This window comes from Phragmites australis, chromosome 4, assembly GCF_958298935.1.
Source record: "Phragmites australis chromosome 4, lpPhrAust1.1, whole genome shotgun sequence".
Classification (NCBI taxonomy): domain Eukaryota; kingdom Viridiplantae; phylum Streptophyta; class Magnoliopsida; order Poales; family Poaceae; genus Phragmites; species Phragmites australis.
Window position 1 is genome coordinate 41109457 of NC_084924.1, and position 15945 is coordinate 41125401.

Genomic DNA, 15945 nt, shown 5'->3' on the forward strand with positions numbered 1-15945 from the left:
CAACACCCGCAGCCAGATAACGAAGCGCACAATGCCATGAAGAAATCTACCTCCTCACGGGAGGTGCACCACTCCGCCTGACAGGACCACCACCACGACCAGCAGCCAGGTTCGGTCCTGACATTTCGGTAGCTCGGGACGAGATTAAAAATAGGATTTTATTATTAAATATAAATCGTCTAGATCTAATTTTTTCAGTTTACTTTTAAACCGATATACACAGTATACATATACATATGAGACTTTTGGATTTTGGGGGCTCGGAGCGGTCGCACCGCTCGACCCCCCTTCGGGCCGGCCCTGCCAGCAGCAGCCTACAAATTGTCAGGTAAAAAGGATTAGGGACCTCGATTGATGAAATGATGATTAATGTACAGCTCTAAATATAAGTCAGATCAGAATGTGTGAACCTCCCAGGTTCTTACATCACAAAAATGTACAGATGAGATTTATAGTTCATTGTACCAAGATACTTTGGCTTTCAGAATCATCTAAAGTCCATGTGTTGAATCTTTCATCAATACAAGACACACTCTCGAGTTCACAAAATGAATCTTTATGCTATTGCTTCATTCCTGCAAGTTTGACCACAAGCTGAAATTGCCAATTATGACGACACAATGTTCAAGTGGGGACCTTTCAATTCCATTATAACAGAAATGTAAAAATTCAGCAAGCAAGTTTCATTGATCATAATCCAGGTCCATTCAGGTCCGTCAAGATTTTTCACCAGATGTTAGTACGCCCAAAACAAATAATCCTTTCAAATAAAAAAAATCCACTGACAATGTGTCATCCATATATTTAGTGTTTCCAATAAAACAAAATTAACTCAAATGCAGATTTAATCAACACCCTCCCCACCGCTCCCTCCCTCCCAGGGAAAAGAGAAATCTGTGTTCTAATTAGGAATAAGTGCCATGAATTAATCCCACAGCGCCAGCTAAAGATTTACTGCAGACATGTTGGAAATGGAAGGCTGAAGTCAGTGAGGAAAGGGTGAATACCGATTAAAAGAAGGATATTTCAAACTTGTTCAACTTAACAACATCATTGCAATACCTAGTATGTGTAGGGGCTAGACTTTTCTATGGATGACACATTGTCAGTGGGGAGGGTGTTGATTTTGTAATATTTGAGCATGTTCCATTTGTCTAGTCTAACATACTATTCACTTGTTTTATTGTTTAATAGAAGACCGGAAAAAGAAAACCCTGACAGTAGTTTCATTTGCATTTCGGTACCCACTAAAGAGGACTAATGATCATAATAATCCCGGAGAGCTGGTATACTTTTTTCACCACATCTGTATGAATGCATGATCAGACAGCTCATGTGGTGCTTGTGAGCGCATGGAGTTTGGAGTTCCAATCATTTGACATTCGGCATTCGTGAACCCTTATTAAGAAGAAATTGGTACGTGTCCTATTTGCCATAATTCCGTGGTCTATTATGTTGGTCAAAACATGGGTTTAACTAGACGCCACTACCAGCTCTTATCGCCCCTAACCTCAGTGCCAATAGCAGATTATCAATTCTTTTTAGATAATCGAAAATCAACTCCAGCCTCTGCAAAGTGCAGAATATCAATAACCCCATCTAAATTAAAATCCAACAGTTCTTTTGATATGCTGGATGGGATCATCCATCCTAAAGAATATTCTCTCAATATGTTAGATGAAGCTATTTTTCTAAATCGGTGGGACGAAATCATCCACCTTTACTAATTATGCTCATTAGTAAAATAATTAGTGATATTAGTATGTTTGTATTATTTATAGTATATATTACTATGGGATTAGAATTTGTAAGGGTTAATATACTAATTAGTGGTAATTAATGAGTTAATTAGAGTATAATTATGGTTAATTAATATATTTTATTATTAGTAATGACTATGACAACAGTAATATTAATATGCGTCAGTGCATATTGATTAGTGTATTATTAATAATTATTATTTAAAATTAAAATATATAATTAGTTGATGATTCTCATCTCCATCCATTCTCATCCCTCCAACAAAAAAAGAGATTCATCTCATATCCAACCAAACAAAAAAAAAGATCATTCCATCCAAAAATAATAACGGCACTATCCCATCTCGCATCACGCTTGCCAACCAAACACACCTAAGTGATGCTACCTCATCCTCGGTCCACCGTGACGCCATCTCGTGCTCAGATTGGGTGGGAAAAAAATCACCTTATCAAAGGGTAATTTTTTATCTTTCGCCCTTTACCAAATTTCAAAGTAGTCGCATAGTTTTATATTTTTCTTTCATAGAAAATATAGAGAACTTTTTTTTTCTAATCCCTTGGCGACGAAGCTAACCGCTGAGACCAAGGAATCCGACGCGACTTGTCCTTTATCCACCTGTCCGTCTGTCTGTCCACCTAGAAGCCGAACCAACCCGCATCCATTTCGCACCCACGCGCACGAACTCGCAGATCGGAGAGACCGAGGCGGCCGAGGCTTTGCTCCCCATTGCCTTCCTTCCCTCACTCCGATCGCGGGAGAAGGTTCTAGTGTTCGAGTCGAAGGGGATTCCGATGGCGCTGCAGTGGATGATCCTGACGTGGGTGGTGGCGACGGAGGCCGTGGTGGCCGCGCTGCTCACGCTCCCGGCTCCCCGCGCCGTGCGGAACCAGATCGTCGCTCTGACGTCCTTGCTCCTGCACCCCTTCGCCAGCATACTCCCCTTCGCGGGCTTCAACCTACTTGGTGCGTGCGGCGCCGCGGGCTCGCAGCCTCCCCGAACCTTCTTCTGTCCCCGTTTCGGTCTCTGATTGGTTCGCATTTTCTGATGCGAGTGCAGATATCTACTGGAAGAAGGAGCACAGGCTGATGTGCACCTCGGAGGTTTGCACCGCCGACGAGCGGATCCATTTCGAAAAATCCGTGAGTACTTGATATGCCTTCCGTGTTCGGATTTGTTTGGTGTTTCTAGCTGTTTTGTTTAGTAAGAAGTGCTTTGTTTTATAAGTTCGAAAGATTTTAGTATGTTTTTCCTTGAGAGTATTAGTTGTTTGGTTGGACTATGCCGATTCTGTTGCCTTGACATAGAACTGGATTAGTGAGTGTAGCGACACTCGATTCATGAATTAACTAGTAAGTGACCAGATCAGATCTTAGTTATTTACGTAAAGGTTTAGAGGCGCTCTCATCTTTATTTTGATAGACCACTTCGGTAAGATGATTTCTCCCGAATCCCCATATTTTAGTGGCTCTGGCATGAAGCGAAGTTTTGATGTTGAACAAAAGTTAGAGAACCAGGAAATAGAAACAAAATGCAGGAGCAAAATTTGGAATTGGGGTAACAATTGACCTGGGTGTATTCTAGTCTTAGTCGCATAGCTTATTATCCTTCATGTTTAGGGCCACTATGGCAATGCAACCTCATAGATTAGAAGAAGTTTTGTCTAGCAGCTTAGTGTTTGTAAAGGGGTTATGGTTTTCTCCTATGCAATTATCTTGGTAGATATCATCAGAGATATAATCATTTGCAGCTAGATTGTGCCAAATCAACTGAGCTCACCTATTTTTAATAGGACACCACTATTCCAAAAAATTTACAATATTCCACAATTCTGTTTTCGTGAGTTTGGATGAATTGATGTTAAGAATTTATATATCTTCCACCTACAAACTATGCATGTTCCATGATATTACCACCGTTGAAGCATCTTTTGGACTAACTTCTCCCCAGAGTCTGAAGCGCTCTGGTGTGCTGCTGTGGAGTAAGGCCCAATGAAGTCGGTAGTTTATAAACGCTTAGTTCTTTTTTTTAGGAGGAATGTTCTTCTAGCAGGAATAATGAGAAAAAGAAAAACCATGCTGAGTATGACTGGCGCTTTTCAATCATGTGGAGTGCAGTTAAAGGAACCAGGTGCACCTGAGGCGCTAAGTATGTAAATTACCTTTGGCACAAAGTGTAAAAAAGAAAAATGACCGCCTGAGAAATTTGAGACACATAATAATAGTAGATATTCCCCCTATTTTGTAGATGACAAATTGAAACATCAAATCATATTATGTATCAGCATCTGCGAATGCATTCTCCATACATTTCACATAAGACAAACTATAGTATTATTAAGCTTTCATAACGTAACCTAGATTTTAAAAGGAAATCAAAATTTTCTAGCCTGGACGGTGACATTGGACCCCACTCCCATTCAGCTTTCTCTTCCATTGGAATATTTCCATCTTTTTGAACATTTGTAATTTATATCATTTATTTTCTTATGCGCAGACTGAATCAACATATAGCTGTTGCAAAATTTTCCATGGACTCAGCATATGGCTTGTATCCTAGTATCCTCTGAAACCTATTTTCTATGTAATTAGTTTGCCCTCATGGTTAGGGATTTTGCGCCTTTCAGATGTGGGTTCGTTAAATTCATGAATGAGTCACCCCCCCCCCCCTTCTCTCCCTCCCCGCTGACCCTTTAGAACTTAGGAATTTACCCTTTACAATTGGTTGGTAAGCTTGTGCATACCGACCAACTGTATTGCTGGTTTCTCAGCTTTTTATAGGAGTGAAATTGTACTCCATAGTTTGTTTGGTTCCTCTCTGTTCTCAATGACGGTTTTTCTTGCACAGATCTTCAAAGCCCAGAGGAATGTAATCCTTTGTGTTTCGGCATGCCTCCTTTATTGGTAAAGCTTCTCATATGCAGAATCTGATTAACAGACTTTCCATGAAAGTCCATCTTATCTTTTATTTTATGTTTTACTTTGGGACAGGTGCATTTGCTGTATTGTCAAGTACAACAAGGATATTAAAGCATTGCAAGAGGCTGAGAAGCGCCTCAAGGAAGATTAGAATCATTGTAGTTTAAGGTGAGTTGTTTTAGTGTTTCAACTTTCAATATGTTGTAGATTTGCCAATTTAACTCAGTAGTGCATTTATAAGGACATTTGACTGGCAATTAGTTCAATGTTTACTTAATAATGCTTTCATATGGAAAGATTGACTTCAGCACTTGAATTATTGCTCAAACCAGGGTTGAAAGATTTGTCACTGGACTTTGCATTGATGTGCTTTGAGAAGTAGCTTTACTGAAAATCAAGATATTTGTCTAGTAATTTTATTTTGTGCTAGAATTGAAAAGTTGCTATGTGTTGTGCCGAAATTGGAACTTAGCTAATGCCCACCTAATACCTGAACTGCAGCTATTAAGTTAGGAAGCCATCCATGTCATTTTCATTTCTACTAAAGTTTTGTAAACCATGCCTGTCTTTCTGATTGTTTTGTTATGGGTTTATGAATCTGCCTTCTCATACAATATTGAGTCCATTGTGGACCAGCATCCTCGTCTCTTATTTGGCATCCATGTCATTTTCATTTGTACTAAAGTTCTATAAATCATGCATGTGGTTCTGATTGATTTTTTTAGGTTATATGAATCTGCCTACTCATCCAATGTTCAATCCACTGAGCACCAGCTTGCATGTGGTTCTGATTGTTCTGTTATGGGTTTATGAATCTGCCTACTCATACAATATTCAATCCATTGAGCACTAGCATCCTCTTCTCTTATTTGGCATCCATGTCATTTTCATTTCTATTTAAGTTCTATAAACCATGCCTGTTCTGATTGATTTTTTTTTATGGTTATATGAATCTGCCTACTCATTCACTGTTTAATCGACTGAGCCCAGCATCCTCGTCTCTTATTTTTTACTTGCTTGTGATACCAAATAGTAGTGTGGTCACTAGGTGGTGCCTATATAGTAGTCAGTTTCAGTAAAGCAGTAGCATGACATACATGATACACCAACATACCATCTTTATATCTGGTTAGTAATGGAATTCTTGAACTATCAACTATGCTTGCCCTTATTTTTGGTGAGCTGGCGATTTCTCATGGCCCATGCAGTCTTGCATTCGGGCAACAGGAACGAACAAAAATTGAATGTGATCTCCCTAACCCGCTACAGTTTCAGCAATGGTGAGATAGCTGCCAGGTTCCAGTGTTCCACGATTTTCGAGCATCACAAATAAACATTAATATGAGTTTGAGATAAAGATGGTTAAGATCTACAACATGTGTAAATATTTGTGTAATTTTATCATTATGATCCATTCATGCAACTATTGTTCGATTTTACTGAGTTTGCAGCTGTCTATTAAAGGTATACTTGAGTTACATTCTTCTCCTCAGTTGATGCAGGTGGATCCTGTGGTGTTCCTGGCCTTCAGAAGATATGTCCAGATACTGTTCCATAGGATTCCTGGTGTATAGTGTTCTCCTTCGTACGAAGAAGAGAATGTCACGCTGTTTCGGCACATCTTCAGTACCAGTGCTCTCTTTTTTTTTAGAGGCCTTATTTTTAACTTACGATAACTGGTTATTGTGGACATGTTTAGCATCGGTCGTTTCTCAACGTTTTGAACATTTGCTTGGAATGTCGTTTACCGGCCTTTGGGTCTTGCATGTTGATTTAGTCTGGTATTTGTTAGAATTGTACTTAGATTTGATCACCCTGTTGCTTCCCTCAGTGATGTCAAAAGTTTCCAGCGGTTGACCAAGACCTGCTCGTAAACCTTGGATGGACGATGTATTCTACGCTTGTACTGTTGCAGCTAGAAAGTTGGGATACCCGTGTGGCCGTGTGGTCAAGTGTTTGCTGGCTGTCATTCGGTGGTCTTTGACTTGGTGATTCACTATCGCCATACCTACACGGAGTGGATTGTTTCTTTATTTTACCTGATGAGATTGCTGCTGTATCGGGCAGCGAAGGTGCTGCTCACCTGCGACGAACGGAACCTGCACGAGTTCAGCGCCGCCGCCCTCGATGTCCCCGCAACCGTCCGGCTGCATGCTGTCGTTGGGCTGACGGCTGCTACCTCTGTATGCTTGTCTACTAGATGAATGTCCATCCTATCAGAGTTACAGATGAGATGTGTCGATTTGGCAATGCGAGGAAGACAGGATAGAGGAAGTTACCAGACAACATTGCTCGTGGATCTGCTCTAGGAGCTCAAGCGGAAGACAGAGATGACGCAGCGGCGGAATGTCTTGTTGGGTGGACGGGCACCGTCCTCGCTGGATTTGGAGTTGTGGTTGTCCAGTTCTGAGTTGTGGCTGTCTCTTTCTTCATCCTCCTCCTTCCACTTGAGAGTTGAACACGGTTTCTTCGAAGACAAATACTGCGTAGTAAGCCGTAGCACTGAGTTTTAAACCTACCACTGAGAACTAATCTGAAATCTAAAGAAAAAAACAAAACTAAGAAGACTTGCTCCTAAACTCTGTAGGCGATCAACAAAACACGCAAGTGAGTAGTTCAACAAAATATGCATTTGAGACATCTAAGACCAGCAACCCCCAAACACAAGTCTACCAGCAACACCAAGTACACTAATGCAACACCCAATACTTGACGTCAAACTCAACCGGCGGCATGTTGTGCCCAATTTCAGACAGGGAAGTAAGAAATGTGAAATTTGAGGAACGGAATCGGCAGGAGGAAAGAGGTGGGTCTGTCACTAACCCGCAACGACAATGGTGAGCGAGGATAGATGGGATGGCCGCCGTGGAGGTTGACTTAGCCGCCTCCCTCTCCGTGAAGACTGCCACCGGCGAGTTTTTAAAACAATAATTGATTAATAAAAATATACTCTAATTAATAAAACAGCATTCAAACATTACTCATGAAATAAGTCATTCCAACCGCTATCTCCCATGGTGATCAACCGAGTTTTGATAGTTACTGACTGTCAAAGTTTCAAAAGTTTGATCAAATCTTGTCATAAACGTCAAGCATTTGTGACCACAGGGAGTAAACATTTATCAATTATCTCGACAAACAAAAGTAACATAGTATCCAATGCATTTTCCACTTAGGAATTTGAACAGCTCTATTTCCTTTTCAATATTACCACTAACTCTATAATTGTTGCCAAGAAAGATAAAAAAATAAGTCTATCTACTATTTTAGCTTTGTGGACAGCCGTTGGTGCATCTTGTGCGAGTGAGCAGACCCTCTGTCCCAGTCTTCCCATGAAAACAGTTTCACAATACATGCTCTTCTGTGGTCCTCACTAACCATATCGGGTGTAGAAAAGAGCAGAGTGAACGACATGTGAGCTGTCAAGAATGCGCAAGCACTTTTCAAGCCTCTCCACCTTTGGCCATCGTGCAACTCAATATCAAAGCTTCTTCACAGTTTCTTCCATTGCGCGTTCATAGTACCTTATTCTCTGTGTAGCTTCCACTGCACGGTCAAAGTCCCTCTTATCAAATGCCTCCTGGAAGGAATCAGACCAGGTTTCAAGCATTCTCTTAATCTGAAAATAGGTATCAAACAAAGAGTGAGCACAGAAATCGTTGAAACATGACTACCTCCCTGGTTATGACATGTGTAACTATATTTAGAAATCAGAAGAACCTGAGATTGGATCTTCTCCAGGGTTTCAGAATCACTGGCATCACTAACAGCTTCACGTATCTCCATCATCTGAAAATTATGTGCATCACTTTAGTCAGATTTATTTTTTATTGATTTATAGAGGACATTGCAATTCTTCATTTTGCTTGCAGTTTTTGGAATAACATGTATGGAAAAAATTATTATACTCTATGATATATTCAGCTATTAAGAATATGTTTGCAATTATTGAGAACAAGATATATGAAAACAAAGAAAATGGTGATTATGTTGCCTACTTGAAAAACACGTAAGCTAAGGTGCAAAAATTACCTCCATAAGAAGTTCTGGATCACTAATAGTCTTTTCTTCATCAACATGTATGCCCCCGAGTTGAAGCTGCCAAATAGTAGGGTTCAGAAGCTATTAAAAGATGAATTAAATGTTTATAGAGTCAGAAAGCATAAGGCTGTATTGATATGGGGAAGGGTCAGGCCCATATCATTACTTCAAAATAGATTTAAAAAGGATACAATCTAATGACGTACAGTTGCACGCTTCCGCATCAATACAATTTTTGAAACACTAACCGAGGAACTCACCAAGTATAATGCCCTTGATAAAGGTCTGCTGAGCGTGCGGTATGCACCAATCACAAGTGATGACTGCTCCGCAGCAAAGCCTCTCTCTTTCTAAATTAGGATTAAGCCATATCAGAAGTGATTTAGTGGCTAACATAGAAGAATTCAGCTAACAATGCGTGGCAGAAACCTCAGATTTAGTATGAACTAGGTCGGGATGTAACTTCTTCTGCCAGTCCTTGTACTTCCCTCCTAAATTATTATCCTTGACGTTGTATTCTCTTTTTCTGAAGAAACCAATAAGAAAACAAGTCATCACCAGATGTTATCACCATAAAATTAGCATACGTTTTGGGTTATAGCATACGTTTTGGGAGTTATCAAAGTACACATGGATTAGCAAAGTATAATTCCACATCTCCGACATTCTTTTGTTTTGGGAGTTACAAGTTATTGTATAAATTAAAACAAATTGTTCAGGGGCCTAATAAAATAATAACACCAAATGTTCAGACAATTCACAATAATCACATCACATATCAACCACCTCAGAATGTCATCTAAGCGCATAATGCACAGCAACAGAGAAAGCTATCGCTGTCAAAAGCAAATCTACTAGTAATTGATAGTGGTTCCATCCTAGCCACACAAGATACAAGTCCCCTTCGTACAACTATCCATTGAACAAAAAAATCATTTCCATTTCCCATTATTTTCGAACATTGGGCTGGGACTCTGCACTGTAACCACTGAAATTTCGGTTGATAGGAGGCTATTGTTTCGACTGCAGCACCTCCTCATTAATCAGCACCCAACAAAGAACTAACACTACAATTCCAAAGATATCACACGATTCACGATCAGACAGAATTCGGAATAAGTCTATGAGCGCTTAATAATTGCCCACAGCAACGCAATTAAAAGGCTCGAGCTCTGCTACTCACAGGCCAAAGATTTGGAAGTAGTCGATGGCGGGGTCGACGGGCTGCACGCTCCCGCAGGACCCGCACGAGAGGAACGCGCCCCTTGCTCCGCAGCTCCAGCACTCGCCGCCTTCTTCTCCTCCACCTCCTGCCTGGTTCGACAGGTTGCGACACGGAGCCCCGACGGTACCCCGGAAGATTCCAAGATTGTGGCGGGACGGGGAAGAGCAAGAGGCGGGGAAGGATGGGGCCGTGGGGATAGGAGGTGGCGGGGGTCGCCGCACGCGACGGCCAGCGGAGGCAGCGGTGGTGAGGTGGTGGCGGAGCGGCCCGGCTTTGGCACGGCGCCACATGGTCTTTAGGGAGTGGGGTAGCGACGGGAGCGCTGACGTACCGTTGCGATGGGCGACGCGTGCGGAACTGTACGGCGTCCTCGCTGCGGCGGCGGTGCGTGGGCGGCCCAGCACGGCGGCGATGGCCGATGGCCGATGCCCGAAGAGATGTATAATCGGACCACGGTAGGAGGCGTGCAGAGACGATGCACGGCAGGAGGTGGATGAGGACCTGCGGCAGGGACAAAACGTGTGTGTTGAGGCGGAGACGTCTCCCGCGGCCGTACAGTCTCCAGAGCGCCGCCCGGCGAGGTCTAGACGGCAAGGTCTCGGCGATATTCGAAGGAATCGGTCCCGGCGAGGCTGCGGGTCACGGTGTCGCCCACAGCCGGTGAAAGTTGGGCCGTACAGTGGGAGCACGATACGCCTCCAAGGCTTGTGCCTAGGGCCGTGCTAGCCCAGCAGGCTGTGCTCGTCGCGGGAGCACGACACGCCTCCAAGGCAACCGGGCGCAAGCACGGCTCGTGGCACGTCAAGCTGCCGCCGCGTAGTGCCAGCCCACGTCGCAGAGAAACTATCATGTGAACAAATATGGAACCGCCAAAACCCTTTAAAAACGTATATATCTTTACTATATAAAATATAAATTATTTCTCGGATCAACTCTTCTCTCTACTCTACTCATATCTAATAAAAATTTTAAAATTCAAATAACTTACTCATTTTTATTATTCACTCTCGTTCTTCAGCCTTTTCGTCTTGTTATCGGCTAAATAAATAAAAAAATTAGAAGAAAAATTAGTAGGTAATCTCCTCCTCTTTTTCAGATCTCATATGAAATTAAACTACGGTATCATTTATGATGTATTTATTTGGTGGTATTTCTATGATATACCCACATGTCTATATCTTGAATTTGTACTTGATTTACCGTATATAATATTTGTGTTTCGTTGCAACGTGTGTGTATATATATATATATATTCCCACACACCTAACTTTAATAATTCTTTAATGTGTATTTTAAACTTTTCTATGTCCTTTGGAGTGGTTTCTACAGGACATGTCTTAATTATATAATCCAGGTTTATAATGTTTATCTTACGTACAATAGAATTCTTATCCCAATATTTTATTGGTATTTCTTCAATTATTTAGATATCTTCTAGTCTTTGTACAATCTTCTCTATATCATTTTTATATTTTATATCTTCATACCAATTTGGTACGAATGATTGTAATCTAATGCATTTTATATAAGAATTTGTCATATAATATTCTTCTATTCTTGTATAAGCTCGTTTTATTTATGTTTGTTTGAGAACGGAGGAAGTGGACGAATGTTTCTTCGTCTATAAGGAAGTGATCGGTATTTAATGTTGGTGTAAGTGGTGGTCATCTTAACATTATGGACAGTGCGGCACTGTATCGCAATTGACGATCGGCTGAATATCGCACCCTCTGGGCCACCTACACTTTAATCACCATTAAATATCGATCACTTTCTTACAGTTAGAGGACGGCTCGTGGACCCCCTCTGACAAGAAGATATTAAATACCGGACACTTCTTTCGTCACAGACGTCCTGCGTCACAGTCTGTTTTCAGATAAAAATTGAATGCCATTTTATCACGTCCTATAGAATGTATTGGATTACAATCATTCGTACCAAATTAATATAGAGATATAAAATCTAAAAATGATATAGAGAAGATTGTACAAAGACTAGAAGATATCCAAATAATTAGAGAAATACTAATGAAACATCGGGATAAGAATTCTATTGTATGTAAGATAAATATTATAAACCTAGATTATATAATTAAAATATGCCATATAAAAGCCACTCTAAAGGACATAGACGAGTTTAAAACAGACGTGGAGATATAGTGTAAAAAACCCAAGTTATATAAAAGTTTTGTAATAAGTCAGCAATTAGATTTAGTTGACTATGAGATAAATACCAACTATATTCTTCAGAGGAATTTAATCTGCACCTAATATTAATATTATCCTCCGTCCATCCAAATCCACCGTCGCCTGCCGCTCTCCCTCTCTCCCCTAAAGCCCTGCTGTTTAGTTCTTGCGCGTGTGCCCAAAAGATGGCACCTTAGTCCCAGCGGCCCGTACTGGTGCAGAGTCAGCTTTCAGGAAAGATTGTCAATACAAAGGATAATATTAATATAAGTGTATAGTAAGACATGTTCTAACTGTTTAGATTCTTTGTATAATCTTTCTAATTTTAAGTCGAAGTCGTCTTATCTTTTACCATAAGTTATATAAAAGTTTTGTAATAAATTAACAATTTAATTTAATTGGCTATGAGATGAATGCCAACTATAAATTAATTTTAAGATACTCCAATGTCAATTACATGAAAAAATACAAAAGAATCCATGAATTTTAGCTAATTATAATAATATCCATATATTTATACATATAATCAAGTATATATAAAAAGTATGTACATACTACTTTAAAAAAATATACATACCACTTAAATAATTTTATATACTCTCATGCTTCATATGCATACCCTCCATAGCGTTAGATGTAGATAGGTGCGAGGCATCAGTTGGAGTAATATATACCCTATAAAAACCATTTTAAAGGACATAGAAAAGTTTAAAACAGACGTCGAGATATAGTGTCAAAAAACCCAAGTTATATAGAAGTTTTGTAATAAGTCAACGATAACTATATATATATATACATACATACACGGTAAGTCTATTCTACATCTAAGCGCAGAACAGATTTGTGTTACGCCACTACGGCCGATCGAGCCAACTGAGCCTTCCATGAGTCAACAAACCAAGAGAGCCAATCCAGTGATACCACATACACATCAAACTCCACCCACCAGAGCATGCAGTGAAGATTCTTTTTGTTGATTCGAATCGTTAAAATGCAATATCTCTATAACTATAGATCTAATTTTTTATTCGTTTGAAGCATATTATTGGAAAAATACGCTAAACAAAATAAGATCCATAAAGACTATATTTTGATGAAGTTTTATGATCGTTATATAGTTACAACATAGTACTATTTTTGTAGTAACTGACCTATTTTGTGAGTCGCAACTATATAGTTACGATTCTAAAAACAATATAGTTATGATTCTAAAAATAATATAGTTACGACCATATATACATTTGTCGTGATTGAACTATCTTGTAGATCGCAACTATACTGTTTTTAGGATCGTAACTGAGGGTTAGCGTAGAGGTGAACAAATTACGATCACATAACAATAATAACATAATTACGACTATAAAAAGTACCAAATTATGATCATATATATATTTGTAGTAACTGACGTATCTTGTAAATCACAATTATACTGCTTTTGAGATCATAACTAAAGTGTGACACAACAGTAATTTACAGTGCGCTTAGGCACATAATAGATATACAATGAATATATATATGTATGTATGTGAGTTTTGAAAATGAATCTAAAAAACACAAATGTAGAGTAACATCATGTTTGATAGATCTCTAGCTCTGAGATACATACAAGATTTGAAGTTTATATGATAACTAAAATAGTTTAAATATCTATTTTTTTAATAAAAATAAGAATAAAATATCTCAACCAATAATATTTAATATATCTATAACTCTACCTCTAAAAATTTCTTATGCTACGTAAGCTAGAGGTAACCACCTTAAAAAATTCTTAAGGTGACGCAAACACCAAATATGCTCTGATAAGGTGACGCAAGCTTACACGAGCTCCACGGTTGCAAGGTCCGGGATTGAGGTAGGCAAGCACCATCTGCTTCACGGGAACCAGAAAAAAGAAACGGAGAAAGGGCGGTTGGCGTCGTCGACTCGCTTGGACTGGTCGATGTGAAACTCGTCGAACTGCCACAAAGACGGCGCCGCCCGGCTGGTGCTGCCTCTGCCTGTTCGCATCAGAAACCGGCGCGGGTCGTACGTACGCTGGCCGGAAAAGGAGACGACCTCGTCCTCCTCGGAAACACGCGTACGCCGCGTCGCGAAAACCGTGTCGCTGTTCATCGCATCAAAAGACAAGGGAGGAAAGAAAAAAACACGCAGAGCCAGAGCACGCACCGTTGGTGCTGTGCTGTGCTGGACGAGCGACGGAGTGGCAGGAGCTCGGAAAGCAGGCACGCCGCTCCTACGCCGTGGCCCGTGTGCTTGCTGAATTTTAAAGACACTTCTGCAAAGAAAATACTTTGCCTAGTAAACAGCAAGATAAACAAGTAGTAATGCAAATTGCTCTGGTCCTAAATGAAAATTCACACTATTAAAAGGTGAAGAAAAAACATTGTTGTTACTCTAAAAATCTGACGTTCTTGTCTAGCACTAATAAACAACAAAAATAAACAAGTTGTAATACGTACTACAAAGTGCTCTGGTCCTAGAATAAAAACTCACTATGGAAATATGAAGAAAACTGAAAATTTCACTCTGCATGCTTTGGTCACCGAACGTGTGCAGGATATTGAATAACTTATGTGGAGGGAAAATTTCACTAGAACTTACAGTTTATTTATATTAAAATTCGTATTTGATAGATTATTTAAAAAATTATAAGATAAATAAGAGAATTAACGGTAAGTATCAAATAAAAGGGATCAACGGTCTAGATGACAGTGTGTCCATGCCCCCTTTCGAGTTGCGTTTCCATCGGAGAACGGCCAGAGAAGCGCGTGTGCACGTATGAGTACACGACAGCGACCTAAGGAGCCGCAACGGTCTTAGTTGAAGAACGGAACGATGAACGGCATTCGGTCTGAACCTACTTCCCATCGGAGACCAGGGATTGACCGATCAATGATTTCAACAGTTCAAACAAACATACTACGAGTATAAATACTCACAATAGACCAAACGTTCAATCTAGTGGACGTCCAGATGAGCGAAGTTGTAAGTTAGGTAAATTTACCTGCATTTGATTTCCACACAGCAGAATAGACCACGCATGGCTGAATGGGAACACAAGAAGATGCACGAACTGATTGCCCTGCATTGGGATTTTTTCTAAATTAAACAAGTCGATAATAATTATCCCCAGACCTTGGAAGTTCCTGAAGGTCGTGCGTGTGTGCTTGTTTGATTTTCCTTTTTTTTTTTTGCCTTTGTTTGTAGGATTTCTAGAATGAGGAGCAGGTACTGTTAGTCTTCAGCTGACAACAGTTGATACGCTTCTAGAGAAAGAATGCTGCCACGAAGAAATAGTAGTCTGATTGTGCCGCGCCCTTTTTATTTTACTGTACAGAGCACGATAAAAGAAAATTAAAAAAATATGTTCACAAATTTTGTACATTTTAATATTTATTTATGAAATTATTAATGATAAATACATTCAATTAATTATAGAGAAAACAGTAGTACTTTTTGCATGCACATAGTTTTAACATGTAAATGAAAGTAATACTAACCTAAAAAAATATGAAATATTTTTTTGAGTTTTTAGATATTTTTCTTTGCATTTTAAATTTTTTCAACTGATTTATTAATATAACTAATATTTATTTTGATATTTTTTTAAAATTTTTTGAAAAAGAAAATTACATATGTACGCATACATATATGTATATATACGTATAAATATATATCTAATATATACACGTATGCATAACCAGTATTAGAACTGCTGCTACAGCAAACTACAATAGCAGAGGGCCCGAGAGTCCGTCTAATCTTGACTGGACTAATATGTTATTGATTCCAGAAATATCGTCGCAACGAGACTGT

At 39.6% G+C, this 15945-nt stretch overlaps 2 protein-coding genes across 3 annotated transcripts; one reads left to right on the plus strand and one right to left on the minus strand.

The window, feature by feature from the left end:
* The first annotated feature begins 2383 nt into the window (after nt 1-2383).
* LOC133916549 (uncharacterized) lies at nt 2384-6480 on the plus strand. Of its 2 annotated transcripts, none has more exons than XM_062360253.1 (5): nt 2384-2724; nt 2819-2901; nt 4607-4662; nt 4750-4845; nt 6180-6480. In XM_062360253.1, the coding sequence occupies exons 1-4, from the start codon at nt 2553-2555 to the stop codon at nt 4826-4828; spliced, it is 390 nt and encodes a 129-aa protein (XP_062216237.1). In that variant the 5' UTR covers nt 2384-2552; the 3' UTR covers nt 4829-4845; nt 6180-6480. The 2 variants fall into 2 exon arrangements, with proteins under 2 accessions (XP_062216237.1, XP_062216236.1); XM_062360252.1 differs by having other exon boundaries at nt 2385-2724; nt 6171-6480.
* A 1273-nt stretch (nt 6481-7753) lies between these two features.
* On the minus strand, nt 7754-10419 carry LOC133916548 (iron-sulfur cluster co-chaperone protein HscB homolog). The gene is made up of 6 exons (XM_062360251.1): nt 9902-10419; nt 9148-9244; nt 8979-9068; nt 8710-8775; nt 8398-8466; nt 7754-8296 (listed from the first exon to the last, which is right to left on the minus strand). Exons 1-6 carry the CDS (start codon nt 10231-10233, stop codon nt 8159-8161), a joined length of 792 nt encoding a protein of 263 aa, XP_062216235.1. The 5' UTR covers nt 10234-10419; the 3' UTR covers nt 7754-8158.
* Nucleotides 10420-15945: the final 5526 nt, after the last annotated feature.

Excerpts from the sequence above, each read along its gene's own strand:
- LOC133916549 (XM_062360253.1), top strand. The coding sequence starts at position 2,553 with ATGGCGCTGCAGTGGATGATCCTGACGTGGGTGGTGGCGACGGAGGCC. Across the intron at positions 2,902-4,606 it reads GGATCCATTTCGAAAAATCC|ATCTTCAAAGCCCAGAGGAA; the intron begins GTGAGTACTTGA and ends TTTCTTGCACAG. Across the intron at positions 4,663-4,749 it reads TCGGCATGCCTCCTTTATTG|GTGCATTTGCTGTATTGTCA; the intron begins GTAAAGCTTCTC and ends ACTTTGGGACAG.
- LOC133916548 (XM_062360251.1), bottom strand. The coding sequence starts at position 10,233 with ATGTGGCGCCGTGCCAAAGCCGGGCCGCTCCGCCACCACCTCACCACC. Across the intron at positions 9,245-9,901 it reads TACTTCCAAATCTTTGGCCT|AAAAAGAGAATACAACGTCA; the intron begins GTGAGTAGCAGA and ends TGGTTTCTTCAG. Across the intron at positions 8,297-8,397 it reads TGGAGAAGATCCAATCTCAG|ATTAAGAGAATGCTTGAAAC; the intron begins GTTCTTCTGATT and ends ACCTATTTTCAG.